This window comes from Dysidea avara, chromosome 6 (genome assembly GCF_963678975.1).
Source record: "Dysidea avara chromosome 6, odDysAvar1.4, whole genome shotgun sequence".
Taxonomy (NCBI): Eukaryota; Metazoa; Porifera; class Demospongiae; order Dictyoceratida; family Dysideidae; genus Dysidea; species Dysidea avara.
In genome coordinates, this window is record NC_089277.1 from 26,424,588 (window position 1) to 26,437,869 (window position 13,282).

A 13,282-nucleotide genomic window follows, 5' to 3' on the forward strand; every position below is an offset into this window, starting at 1 on the left:
AAATCGTAAGTTTGATTTTGTGTGTGTGGAAGCCTTGTTATATGAAATCCGGTCACAAATGGCTTCTTTATAGCTGAACTCTCTACAAGGTAACTTCTTCTAACTGATATTTCTACAGGGAGATTTGTTTGTAGCTGAACTATCTGCAAGGTAACTTCTTCTAGCTGATCTCTCTATAGGGTGATTTGTTTGTAGCTGAATTCTGTACAGGTGATTTGTTTGCAGCTGAGCTCTTTACAAAATGTCTTCTTTATAGCTGAACTCTCTACAAGGTAACTTCTTCTAACTGATCTTTCTACAGGGTGATTTGTTTGTAGCTGAACTATCTACAATGTAATTTCTTCTAGCTGATCTCTCTACAGGGAGATTTGTTTGTAGCTGAACTCTCTACAGGTGATTTGTTTGAAGCTGAACTCTCTAAATGATGGTTTCTTTGTACTTTCTACAAGGTGACTTCTTCCAGCTGATCTTTCTACAGGGTGATTTGTTTGTAGCTGAACTCTCTACAAGGAAACTTATTCTAGCTGATTTCTCTACAGGGAGATTTGTTTGAAGCTGAACTCTCTAAATGATGGTTTCTTTGTAGCTGAACTGTCTACAAGGTAACTTCTTCTAGCTGATCTCTCTACAGGGTGATTTGTTTGTAGCTGAACTCTCTACAGGTGATTTGTTTGAAGCTGAACTCTCTAAATGATGGTTTCTTTGTAGCTGAAATCTCTACAAGGTAACTTCTTCTAGCTGATCTCTCTACAGGGAGATTTGTTTGTAGCTGAACTCTCTACATGATGGTTTCTTTGTAGCTGAACTCTCTGCAAGGTAACTTCTTCTATTGATCTCTCTACAGGGCAATTTGTTTGTAGCTGAACTCTACAAGGTGATTTCTTCTAGCTGAACTATCCCTTTCCATATAGTTGCATGAACTCCCTACAAGGTAACTTCTTCTAGCTGATCTCTCTACAGGGTGATTTGTTTGTTGCTGAACTATCTACAAGATAACTTCTTCTAGCTGGTCTCTCTACAGGGAGATTTGTTTGTAGCTGAACTCTCTACAGGTGATTTGTTTGAAGCTGAACTCTCTAAATGATGGTTTCTTTGTAGCTGAAATCTCTACAAGGTAACTTCTTCTAGCTGATCTCTCTACAGGGAGGTTTGTTTGTAGCTGAACTCTCTACATGATGGTTTCTTTGTAGCTGAACTCTCTGCAAGGTAACTTCTTCTATTGATCTCTCTACAGGGCAATTTGTTTGTAGCTGAACTCTACAAGGTGATTTCTTCTAGCTGAACTATCCCTTTCCATATAGTTGCATGAACTCCCTACAAGGTAACTTCTTCTAGCTGATCTCTCTACAGTGTGAATTGTTTGTAGCTGATCTTTATACAGGTTACTTGTTTCTAGCTGATCTCTTGAATTCTCTTAAGGTGACCGCTTTATTAGGATGACTGCTCTATTAGAGTATCTCGATCTCGCACTTGCTGCACCAAGTTGGATTTCGTGTTATAACTCCGTGGCTTTAAGTCTGATTCATCCACACCATTGATGAGCCTTTCTAAGATGATTACTTCATCTGTACAACGATTTTTAAAGCATTACCCAAAGCGGTTCATCTGGTAGGCGTGGCAAGCAGTGGTTTTTTTATTAGCTAATCTCGATTGCATAATTGTTACACACTGTTGATTTTTTCGTTGTATCTTCCTGGTTTTAAGCTCGATTTATTTCAAACCACAAAAGGTTTGAGGTTCAATAGTTAACCTATTCACCCACCGATTTTCAGCTTCTTCCCATACACAGTTTACCCTGTAGGCATGACAACATATTGGTGTTTTTTTTCGTAAATAATCGCCCATAACTCTTTGCCTGTTTATCATATTCCAGCGAATGTTGGTACCAAGATGCGCCTTTATACCCCCCTTCTGTGTGCTAAATGGCAAGGCAATCGGATATAGCGTTCGCATTTTATAGCAGTTTTTGTAAGTGTGCGAAAAGAGGAAGAAAAATAAGAAGAAAAAACGAAGAAACTAAGCCACTTTTTGAAGTCGCATATCTCGGGAACACCTGAAGCGATTTCGCTCAAATTTGGAATGTGTAGTGCTGAAGTTGGAGGGAGTGTCCACAGCAAAAATCGTCTTGTTTCAGCAAGGCAGTACAGAGCTACGGAGGTGCGAAAATTGCGTTTTTGTTCTTCCTGTCAATATACTAAGGGTGTTGCGAGCCGGCTTCTTGGGCCGCACGACATACTACCATGTGTCTTGATGTCATTTCAGTAAGGAATAACAATTGCTAGACGAAATGGTGCCAACATACACTGTATCATTGTACTATAGTACAGCAGCATAGCAGAAAAATTGTGCATTTTGTGATAAAAGTATGAAACTTCCACACAGTTTGTAGACCTGGTGACATGAAATTTGAGAGATGGAGCCATCACAGATTTGACTTTTGGTGTCTGTTACAGTTCATTTTATGCTCAACAACAGTGACCTTTGTCTATGTATCACCCAGTTTGTTTAAAGACATCCAGGGGTGGGACACAAGAGATATGCATCCTCCTGTCATTCAACAAAGTAATTAAGGTCATAGTGGTTCTATCACAAGTTTGAACCCAAGATCTACGGTTGTTTATGGTATTAAACAAGTTGATGCTGTGCTAATTCTAAAAACCAGGTGCCGTACAGCTAGCTAACTCATCTGGAAGTAACCATAGATAGTATAATATGCTACTATGAATTAACCAACTATGTATTACTATTTTACAATAAGGTTGTGCAATAATATTATTAGCTAATTCTCATATTTTGTAATTCATGAAAATTTTGTAATTCATTCAATTACGTTGCTATGCACTGCTAAGGGAGCACTTGTTAAACAAACCACTTTTACCAACATATTACGCACAGAAGTATCTTCTAATCTGTTTTATAGTTTGACTATTGTATTTTCCCCACAAATTCTCTCGACAAAGCCTCAAAGCTGCTCTTCATTTTTTTTGTGTACGTAAGGGATACGCCCCCTTTCAATTTGAAGCGATAGGCTATTGATGGTAGTGTACGAGGCCTGCACCGTTTTTTTAAAGTTGTTAAATGCCTGAAAACCTCAAAGGAAAGGTAGTTTACAAAGTCTGAGGAAAGTGGCCACACCCATATTTCAGTCTGCCAAAAAGAAACCACCTCAGAGCAAAGTTCACCTGTGCAGAAGTTTAATACAGACTTCATTTTGTTTTATATACTTCTTATGTAAAAGCTGCTTTTACCATTATTTAACAATTTTGCTCACGTGGGTGCGTATGGACAGACATAGGTATATGTAGGTAGATAGGTACACACACACACTTTTACGAAAACAATTCAGTAAACCAGGCCCATGCCCACAGCCGGTCTTCGGCCGGCTGTGGGTGCGTGCCTAGTTTAAAACTATTTTACAGCAACCTTGACTGTAAGTACTGTAGCATGTGGCTATACAAGTTTCAGAGTTTTATTTATGCCTCAAATATACTGGTCTACACATTAATTAAAGGCTTACAACAAACATACATTGAACTTATGTGTTTTAACATTTGCAAAAAAGGCCTTAGGAGATGACGATACATACCAAAGGAAGTGCTAGATGTGGGGAAGCCTTCACTAATTGTGACCCAGTCTGAGAAAACTGGTCTTATTGCCCATGTCAGCAGATTCGATTTTTCACTCAGGACACAAAGCTACATGAATAATCTATCTAATTCCACAATCAAAATCAACTAGACTTGAGTGATCTGGTTTTGCTGGCTGCTAATCCCAAGCCCAGTGGAAATCTGTATGTGCAGTGTGGGGCCTTAATGGAAGTCTGGTTAGCCTGGAGATGACTGTATGTGGCTGTACAGCTCTGTGGTGTTGAATACGTACCTCTGCTGTGAATTTCCTTTCATTGTAGTCAATTTTGAGACCTCAGTGGCCCACAACTTTGCCTAATTCATCCCTACGCCTTCCTTTTCAATTTTTGAAAACCATCTTTCCCACCTTCCAGGCCCCTGCCTCCCACCCCTTTTGCAGCTCACCTGATACAGTCAACCTTGGTTTAAAAGCTATCTAAAATGGCAGGAAACTTAGTTGTTGGCTACTTGCACAGTAGATGCTCTGGAAGGTAAGGAATTGATGTAAAATGTGTGAACATTTGGTACACATACGTAGCTTCAACCATTGGTGAGCTACAACACACTAAATACTTAAAACTGGCATTTCTCGATACTTTTAAATAGGTAATAAGACCGGTTTTTCCACAATTTCGCCTTTGTATGTAGGTACAAAAGGTGACACAAGAAAAATGTACCAATTAATTTACTCATGGTGAACACGATTGTGCAAATGTGACTGTATTTGCAAAAAGGGGTCTTTCACCCACATCCAATTTAAACATTTTGACAAATTGTAACTTAAGATTGGAAAAGGATACTGACTTGAAATTTAGAAGTGATGGGTAAATAAATGAAGAAAATTTCAGATTTACATGTTACTTGAATACCAAGTTATGGTCTCTCAAGTTCATGGCATTGGATGTGTGTGGAAGACCTCTTTTTGCAAATACGGTCACAAATATCAACCCTGCGTGTCTTTCTGTACGTACGTTACAACCATTTTAGTAAGCACTTGTAATTTTTTTTCCTTATACTTGCTGTACAAATCAATTTTTCTGTTGTTGCTACTTTGTAGGGCTGTATCTTCCAAAGTTATTGCCATATCAGACTGAACCTTTGCCAGAGCATGCATTTGGCTAAGTATATTATTGATATTTGATAATTAATTATTAATAAACAGGAATTCAAAACAAGTTGATGTTGTGTTACTTCTAAAAACCAGGTGCCAAGCAGCTACTTTTATTGTTATAAACATTGGTTGTGCAATTATACATTATTATTAGTGTGTAATTCTCGTATTTTGTAATTCATGAAATTTTCAAAATTCTTTTAATTATGTTGCTATGCACTGCTAAGGTTAAACAAACCACACCAACATATTATACACAGAAGTATTTTCTAAACTGTATTATAATTTGACTCATGTTTTTCCCCACAAATTCTCTCAACAAAGCCTCAAAACTGCTCTTCATTCTCATTTGCATACGTAAGGGATACACCATCTTTCAACTTGAAGGGATAGGCTATTCCTGGTAGTCTACAAGGCCTGCATCATTGTTTATCAGTTGTTAAATGTCTGTAAAACCCTGAAGGGGAGGTAATTCACAAAGTCTGTGGAGAGTCACCACACCCGTATTTCAGACCTCCAAAAAGAAGCATCTCAGAGCAAAGCTTACCTGTGAAGAAGTTTAATGCAAACTTCATTTCTCTTTTACTTCTTACGTAAAAGCTGCTTTTACCATTATTAATTTTAATGATTTTGCTCATGTGGGTGCATATGGACAAACATAGGTAGATAGGTATGTAGATACACACACACTTTCACGCCAACAATTTTAGTAAACCAGGCGCTGACCCACAGCTGGCTTTTGGAATGCTGTGGACTCATGCCTGGCTTAAAAATGCACGATTGTGTCAAGTTTGCGCAGATCTGGTCATATATTCTTTTTATCCCGGTTGAAAGCCTATAGTAGTTAATTATGTACATAACTGTGTAACTCCAAGTGTACATGTGACCAGATTTTACAAAACCAATCCAAATCGCATATGAGGCAAAATCAAACTACCACCTCCAGTGGATAGCTACACTATCATACTAGTAGTGTTGAAACTCAGTACTACTCAAACTACTCAAGGCTGGTTTCAACCGACGTCTTTTCTGGGTGGTGTGTAGAGCTCAAATGGCGGTTTTAGGCCTTGTGATGGACCTGGCTTGGCAAGAACCAGAGGTTTACTGGTGGACATCCTGATAATGTTGGCCAGACGTTTTCTGTGGATTTTGCTACTTATCTACCACTAAGGAGCCAGCACAGCCCTGTAATCTCGTGTCTGGACTCCAATCATGGTCTGCCTCCATTTTGAGGTCTAACCCTTATCCCATCCCACCACCCCCACCCTCCACCCCTTTGTGAGCACTCGTGATACTACTTTGCTCATCCAACTGCTCTGATTTTCTATCTTATTTTTGGCGGGAAACTCTATGAACAGCTACAAGTACTGGACATCTTTAGTGTAAACTTCATATGCATGCTTGCTATCCTTGGAGAGTTATGCTGGCTTGAATTCTTTAAAACCGTTTATCTTGAAACTTCTAATGTGCAATTTGGATCGTTTTTCCAAAATCCAGTCACATATAGTACAGAAATTCATTGTATTGTTAGTGCTTTACATTAATATGCATTCCTGTGGTATTGTGGGATGTTAAAAGATATCAGTGATTGTAACAATTCAAATAATATAATTTTAGGGTGGATGCCACTTATGTTGCTGCTTATTATGGCTATGTCCATTATACTGGATATACTATTGTCTTAGGTACGTGTGTGTGCGTGTACTTGTGTGTGCGTGCGTGTGCAAGTGTGTGTGTGTGTGTGTGTGTGTGTGTGTGTGTGTGTGTGTGTGTGTGTGTGTGTGTGTGTGTGTGTGTGTGTGTGTGTGTATGGTAAGTGTCTGCTTATTAAAAGTTTTGCATGGAAAAGGTTATTTTCATGAAGTACAGTTGTGGTATGAAGCATTCTTTAGCTTGGTCAACTGTACTTGTAATACAGTGGTCCCTCGATTTCCCAAGCTCGTTGGGCCTCAGGTGTGTTCAGATAATTGAAAAGTACGGATAATCAATATACAGAGCCTTGCTCAATTACTCTAATAGAATGCACACCATAAATATATATAAAATACTCTAATAGAGCACTCATCGCTACAGTTCAGATAACCAAACGTTTGGTTAATCAATGGCCAGATAATCGAGGGACCACTATACTTCAAAGCATTTTACACAGTTACAGTTATGGTAATAAAGTTTATGAGTAGTCAACAGCCCCAAATGATAGCTGGGTAGTGCCAACATTCTTACCAGAACACGCTATTTGGCAGCTAAGTAGACTATGAAAATTACTGAAGTTTATGATCATTACACTGGCTTGTTATATTTTACGGGTAAGCTTGTCTTAGCATAATTTTGAGCTTAGTAGACTAGTAAAAGCATCAAGCATCTAGTAAAAATACCAGCTTACGGGATGATTTTAATGAATTTTAATTAAATGCACAATGCATGCCAACAATACAGCAAAACATTAATACACTACACATATTACTGCATTTCATATTATTATTACTGTTTCTCAGCTGATGATTGAGATACTCTAATAGAGCAGTGACTTACTCTAATACAAGAAATGCTGATACACTCTAATGAAACAGTCAGCACTTGAACACAATTTGATTTTGAAGCAACATAATAGGCTTGATTTCTTTTCAAAAGCATTATAAGATATTTTCAAAGCATAATTGGCTCAAGCCTACATGTTACTTACACTTGGATTGGTACTACTATTAACATGTGTAAGTGTGCAACAACCAGTGGAATCCCACCACTGTCATGATAGCATTTTATCATGTATCCTCGGCTAACATCTATTAGGATTGTTGCATTAAAATGTTACCGTACTTGTGCTATGCAAAAAAGGTAGGAAGTACTTGGTCCTCACTGCATTATATAGTATGTACTGCTGCTTTAGATAATGTATTGCTGCATGTGGATTCAAAAACTCAATTGGAGGCATTTTAGCAGTGTAGCTAGCATACTAGCAGAAGCCACAAATGCAATTTCAGTTTAGTGAAGGTTTTGTGTTGTTTAGAATGCAAAATATTATACCCGTTACTTTTGATTTTGAATGATTTAATTTGTGACCATCTCAGCAGAACACTACATAGTTTGCACAATTTCCAAATTTCTTATATGTAAATGGATTTGACAAAACCCGGCTTCGATGCACAAAACTTGATTAGGAGATACAGCTATATGACGATTTTAAGTAATCATTGTGTAGTAACTTCACAGTGCCTACAGCTGTGCACACAAAATTTGCGCCAATTATTCATTTATTCACTAGCTTTCACTGTATAAGTTTCTGATACCCAAAGTATGCCCTGTTTTGGGAAGCTTTTTCAAGTGGGTAATAATATCACAGGTAGTAGTAATAGGGGCGGTGGTGGGTGGGCTTAATATAGGAGTATAAAATGGAGCAAGAAGACGAATGGAATCCAGAGGCCAAGTTTTGGCTCTCCACGGCCCTCAAATCACTTCAAATTGACTGAGAGCATTATTGGCGAGCTCTCTGTGAAGTCCCAGCTCACTACACACCCTTACCACAAAGCCATGGCCCTTTAATGGCACCAGTCGTCCACTCATGGCTTTGACAGGGTCGGAAGATAGCTGCTGAAGAAACCAGACCTGCCAGTCCTGAAGGAAATACAGAGTCGAATATGATAGTGTATTAGACCAGCAATTCATTTCTGGTATAAACATAAGTTTGATTGTGTGTGTGTGAAAGCCGGGTTATATGAAATTCAGTCACATATTGCCTCAATATAATTTGTAAATGCCTAATATGAATGGGTTTCCAGAGTTAACTTTCAATCTATAATCTTAATTAGCTTTGGAATCACAATATTGTGCTAGGTAGTAAGTATAGGAAAGAAATGGAGTTGTACAGCAATAAACTACGGGAGCTTACATTCACAGCCATAGCATTTGTTTACATTGGTATACAGAGTTGGGATTAACCAAAAAATGTTCACCATGGTCCACCAAAGCATACATTTAGCCTTGTATTTGCATTTGTATACAAGAATGAAGGAATTTCGAATGAATAACTTATGTTTGCAGAATTGTATACAAACACACATAACATGCATACCCATGGCAGGAGGTTGCAGAAACAAAACAAAGGCATTCAAAGTCTCCATGATTTAGCAAATAAGATATCAATTGATTTGAAACTTGCCTCACTGAGTAATGGCTTGATTTAAACTTGTGTATTTTTTTATAGCATGCATAAGTTCACCTATTCTTTTATATTTCGTTTTGTAGAAAAGTATATGTGGAGTTGCTGAACTATCATGCTAACTATTTCCACATCAAACTTGCCTTCTACCTGTTGGTCTGCTTTTGGTAGGCTGTTTTCTGATGGCCTGTATAGCCATGCCTACAGGTCTTTGAATGCCCAGTGATTACAAAGGGTTCAAACACTCTGAAAAGACAAGCAGGGAACTGAATGTGTTTTGTACGTCTGTTTTGTGAGGTGTCAGCCTATTTCCTGCCTCTGATGGGTTGTTTTGTAGTCTTGTGCTTTCAAATACCATCCTTGTCCATTTTGTAGTCTATCTTTTGCCCACCCCACTATTTTTGGGGGACTCATGATACAGCAATACTGGTGAAAAGCTTATCTAAAATGGTTGGAAACTCTACGAGATTACCTTGACCACTTTAAAATATTTTTTCACAATGAACCCATATTGGTGATTTTCCAAAATCCAGTAGTCACATGCACAAATAATTTAGTTTTTGTTTCATAATTTACTAAATTTTATTGCTATGCATTACTAAGGAAGTGTAATTTGTATTTCATGCATAAATCCTGTAGAAACATTTTCAAGGCTGCTCTATATTTTCTTTTGCCAAACATGTCCCCATTCAACTTGAAGAAATGATAAATTGTTCCTGGTAACTTTGAGGCATGCTTCAACGATGCATTCATATGAGTGATTTTCCAAAATCCAGTCACATTTAACCTTTTTCTACTTTACATTAATTTACTGTCATAAACAAATGTGACTGGATCTGCGAAAAGGGATCTTATAGCCTTTTCAAGTTTGACAAGTGACAACTCATCATGTGTTTAACCTATTGTCTTAATATTACATCCAGGAATAGTGTAATGTTAGGAATGTAAAGTAACCAATTTTCAGGCTGGTACAATACAAGTTATGGATTGCCAAGTACATGCAATTGGAAAGGCTATAAGACCCCTTTTCAGAGATCCAGTCACATTAATGCATACCATTTGGGCTACAGAAACAAAACAAAGATATTCAAACTCTCCATGAGCAAGTACGTAAATAACATGGTATATACATAGGTTTAATTGCTTTGGGACTTGCTTCAGCTTTATTAAAACTTGTGGATTGTTTTCATATGTAATTTTATGCTTCAATAATATGTGACCTAATTTTAGAAAACCATCGATATCCGCACAATTTTCAAAATGCATTTTATTTGTGTTTTTTTTCTACAGGGACAGAGGAATGGACTAGCTAAGTTTCAGCTTCATAAGTTAAGCAGCATTGGAAATACACCACTAGACAGCTGGACAAGTAAATAAATTGATATGTATAGCAGTTATCGAGAAAAGAATCTACAGGCGCTTACATAAACTATCATAACTTACTGATACAACGGCACACGAAATTGAATCTTGGCTCATTGTGTTCGCCATGACTTTGTGCATCCACCAAGGTATAGTTTTTCCCCAGGCATGATTCTGTGTTCGAGAAGGAAGGCAAGTTAACTGAAAAACGATTGTTGGTAAACTCTTTCATCACCGCAATTTAAACAAACATCTGTAACTTTTGAAATTCTTTTGTGTATGGAGATGAAACAAAGATTTTTGTACTCCCTATGAACAGGCGAACATGATGATGCCCAGGATTTATCGATTGAAGGCTTAATTCTCTTACCAGTGAGGCAATAAAAACTTGCGTAATTTTTTTCTGGAGCTTGCATTTTTTTACCATAGTTTTTAAAAGCATTTTATTACAAAAGTACTATTGTGCGTATATCGACGGTTTTCCAAAATTCAGTCACATATGTTGTGCAACTGACTGATACCTTCAGACAAGCCTAACGTGGTAACGGCTAAGGCTATGGGCTTGATGTTTTCACAGTTTGATGTCACTTTAGCCGGACACATGCCTTTTGGCATATCAAAGTATGTACAATGCATTCTTCATGGACTTACCAGAATGGGATACTTTGAATGGGACACGTGGCTTCCCTTCATAACCGAAATTGTCAGTATTTTTCATATTGCATGCAGTTACAATAAGAATGTTGCAAATACAATCCCACTCAGACAGCATACATATGATTAATGTAAATAGCCAAAAACTTGCTAAAATAATCCTACTTGTTTGTTGTATGACTAGAAATAGATTGTATGGACCCTCTGATCACGGAACTTAAAATGGTTTGGGGGCTTGAGATAGATGCTCCAAGCAAGATGACAGAAAGTACAATATACAACAATTAAAACACTGTCTATACTTGTGTGTATGAAAAATATGGAACTCAGGGATGCCTCAAGATAAAAACGGCACTTGCTTAGTCTCTTGCTGTGTTACTCTCTCAATGCACTTACTTGTATGTGGTATATTTTCTGCACACAGCATGGCAGTGTTTCAATTACAACATACAGTACAGTATACATGTACAGTGTACAAACACCATACGTATCTATCCCATTGTACTTAAATGTATTTATGGATTTATAATTAAATTTGCTTTTTAAATTCATTTTAAATTAATAATTTTCATATGTAAAACTTGTATGAAAATTTCTTACATGAAATTTTTTATAATAGATTAAACTACTCTAATAGAACAGTCATTCACGTAAATCATAAGAAAAGATTTTTACAAAAACCTTTACCATGATCCTGCTTTTGCTTTAATTTATGGTTTACTATTATTCGCTTTATTTTTGTGCGTGATAAAAATTTTTGTGTACTATCATTACTTTAGAAAATGCTGTTGCAGCAAAAGCAGAGTAGATGACAGTGAAAAGGGCCAGTCCCGTGATATTTCCAAACATCCCACAAATTCAGATGAAGGAGAGCAATATGGTAGGCCAACCGGTATAACAAAAGTTTGAAAGAAATTTACAACGTGGTTTAATATAAGGTGTAACTAGTTTTGGAGGTACGCCAGCAGAGAAAGATCCACACACTGATCAGCAGCCAAAACCCTTGGAAGAAGATGATCAGACCACTAAAGTGGAAGGTGGTGATGCAGATAATAAGAAAGGTACTGTTGGATTACTTTCATGGTGCAACCAAAGGATTTTTAAAATAATTCCAGAAGAGGGCATTCACTTGAGAATATATATGTTTCAGTTAATGTAGACCTTATAAGACAAGGCTACAACTCAGCTACTACAGTACCTGCATAGTCTAGCTACTTAAAATCACTGTACTTTTACATGTACACAACATTATAGTTAATTAGGGACTGTAAGCTATAACTGCATGATTATAGTGAGTGTCCTGTCAGCTGATACAGTTTCCACACACGTGTGTGCGTGTGTGTGTGTGTGTATGTGTGTGTGTGTGTGTGTGTGTGTGTGTGTGTGTGTGTGTGTGTGTGTGTGTGTGTGTGTGTGTGTGTGCAAAGGATGCCAAACAGGTTTAAAAGTAGAGGGCAATAAAAGTTACACAGAGCATGGAACAGGTATGTATCAACATGTATACCAGTTTGGTCCTGCAGGATAGCTTGACCTGTAAAATGCCATACAAAGGACCAAAGTAAAGGAAATTATAATTAAAAATTTTGTAATGATGGTAATTTGCACTATACCAGTGATACTCAAGTTCATGAGTGTCAGGTCAGTTTAGTGATGTCCAGAAAAATAAAGCATACATGTAATTTTATAAGCAGTTGCCAAAAGTTTAGCTTGTAAATTCTGCATTTTTTGTATTGTCGTATACAATGCTTGGCAGTTATCAAGCAGAACGGTAGTACTGTTTAAGTAGGAATCCCCCAAAGTGGTGCATGCTGCCTTCAAAAATCATCCTAGACATCTTATCCCATGAAAATCACCTTTACAGAATAATATTAGTCCATCTAACATGAAATACAGCATTAAAAACTATAAAATACTTACTGGTGACTGGATATAGAATTTTTCAATCGCCAAAATTTGAAATTTGGTCTGCCACTCTCACTCACTGTCTGACCACCGTTGCAAGGCTAGAGGCCAAATAAAGCAGCACATGGCCATCATTTTACCCCACAATAATGAACTCATCAATGGGATGTGCCTTTTGGGGCTCCCACAAGTGTAGGCCCTCTCCGCATTTTCGTTTCTTTTATCTGCTTGTCTTCTTCATCCAATGAAATCATATCTAGGCATTTATTTTCTGACTATTTTTATTGTTTCAGCAACATATTTAGTTGCCACAAATTATTTCAGAGTAGTAATACCTGAGACAATGCAGAAACTGTTCTATTAGTATGTTCTCGTAGAGTATCTCAGTTGTTAATAATTATTTTAGCTAGAGAGGGCTGAGTAGGATATGTTTTTGTACATCCTTTATGAATACACTGTGTACACGTAATT

General features: G+C 37.4%; 2 protein-coding genes across 5 annotated transcripts in view; one reads left to right on the forward strand and one right to left on the reverse strand.

Moving 5' to 3' along the window:
- The window catches only part of LOC136257451 (ubiquitin carboxyl-terminal hydrolase 16-like), a 96,924-nt gene that overhangs the window by 44,853 nt on the left and 38,789 nt on the right, over nt 1–13,282 (forward strand). For 2 of the 4 annotated variants that reach the window (XM_066050671.1, XM_066050669.1), the window contains 3 exons: nt 6,355–6,422; nt 11,689–11,789; nt 11,848–11,970. In XM_066050671.1, the coding sequence (XP_065906743.1) occupies nt 6,355–6,422; nt 11,689–11,789; nt 11,848–11,970 (292 nt within the window). The remainder of the gene's footprint in view (nt 1–6,354; nt 6,423–11,688; nt 11,790–11,847; nt 11,971–13,282) is intronic. The other 2 variants (XM_066050668.1, XM_066050670.1) reach the window with 1 other exon arrangement.
- The window catches only part of LOC136257452 (uncharacterized), a 226,695-nt gene that overhangs the window by 29,969 nt on the left and 183,444 nt on the right, over nt 1–13,282 (reverse strand). The window lies entirely within an intron of this gene.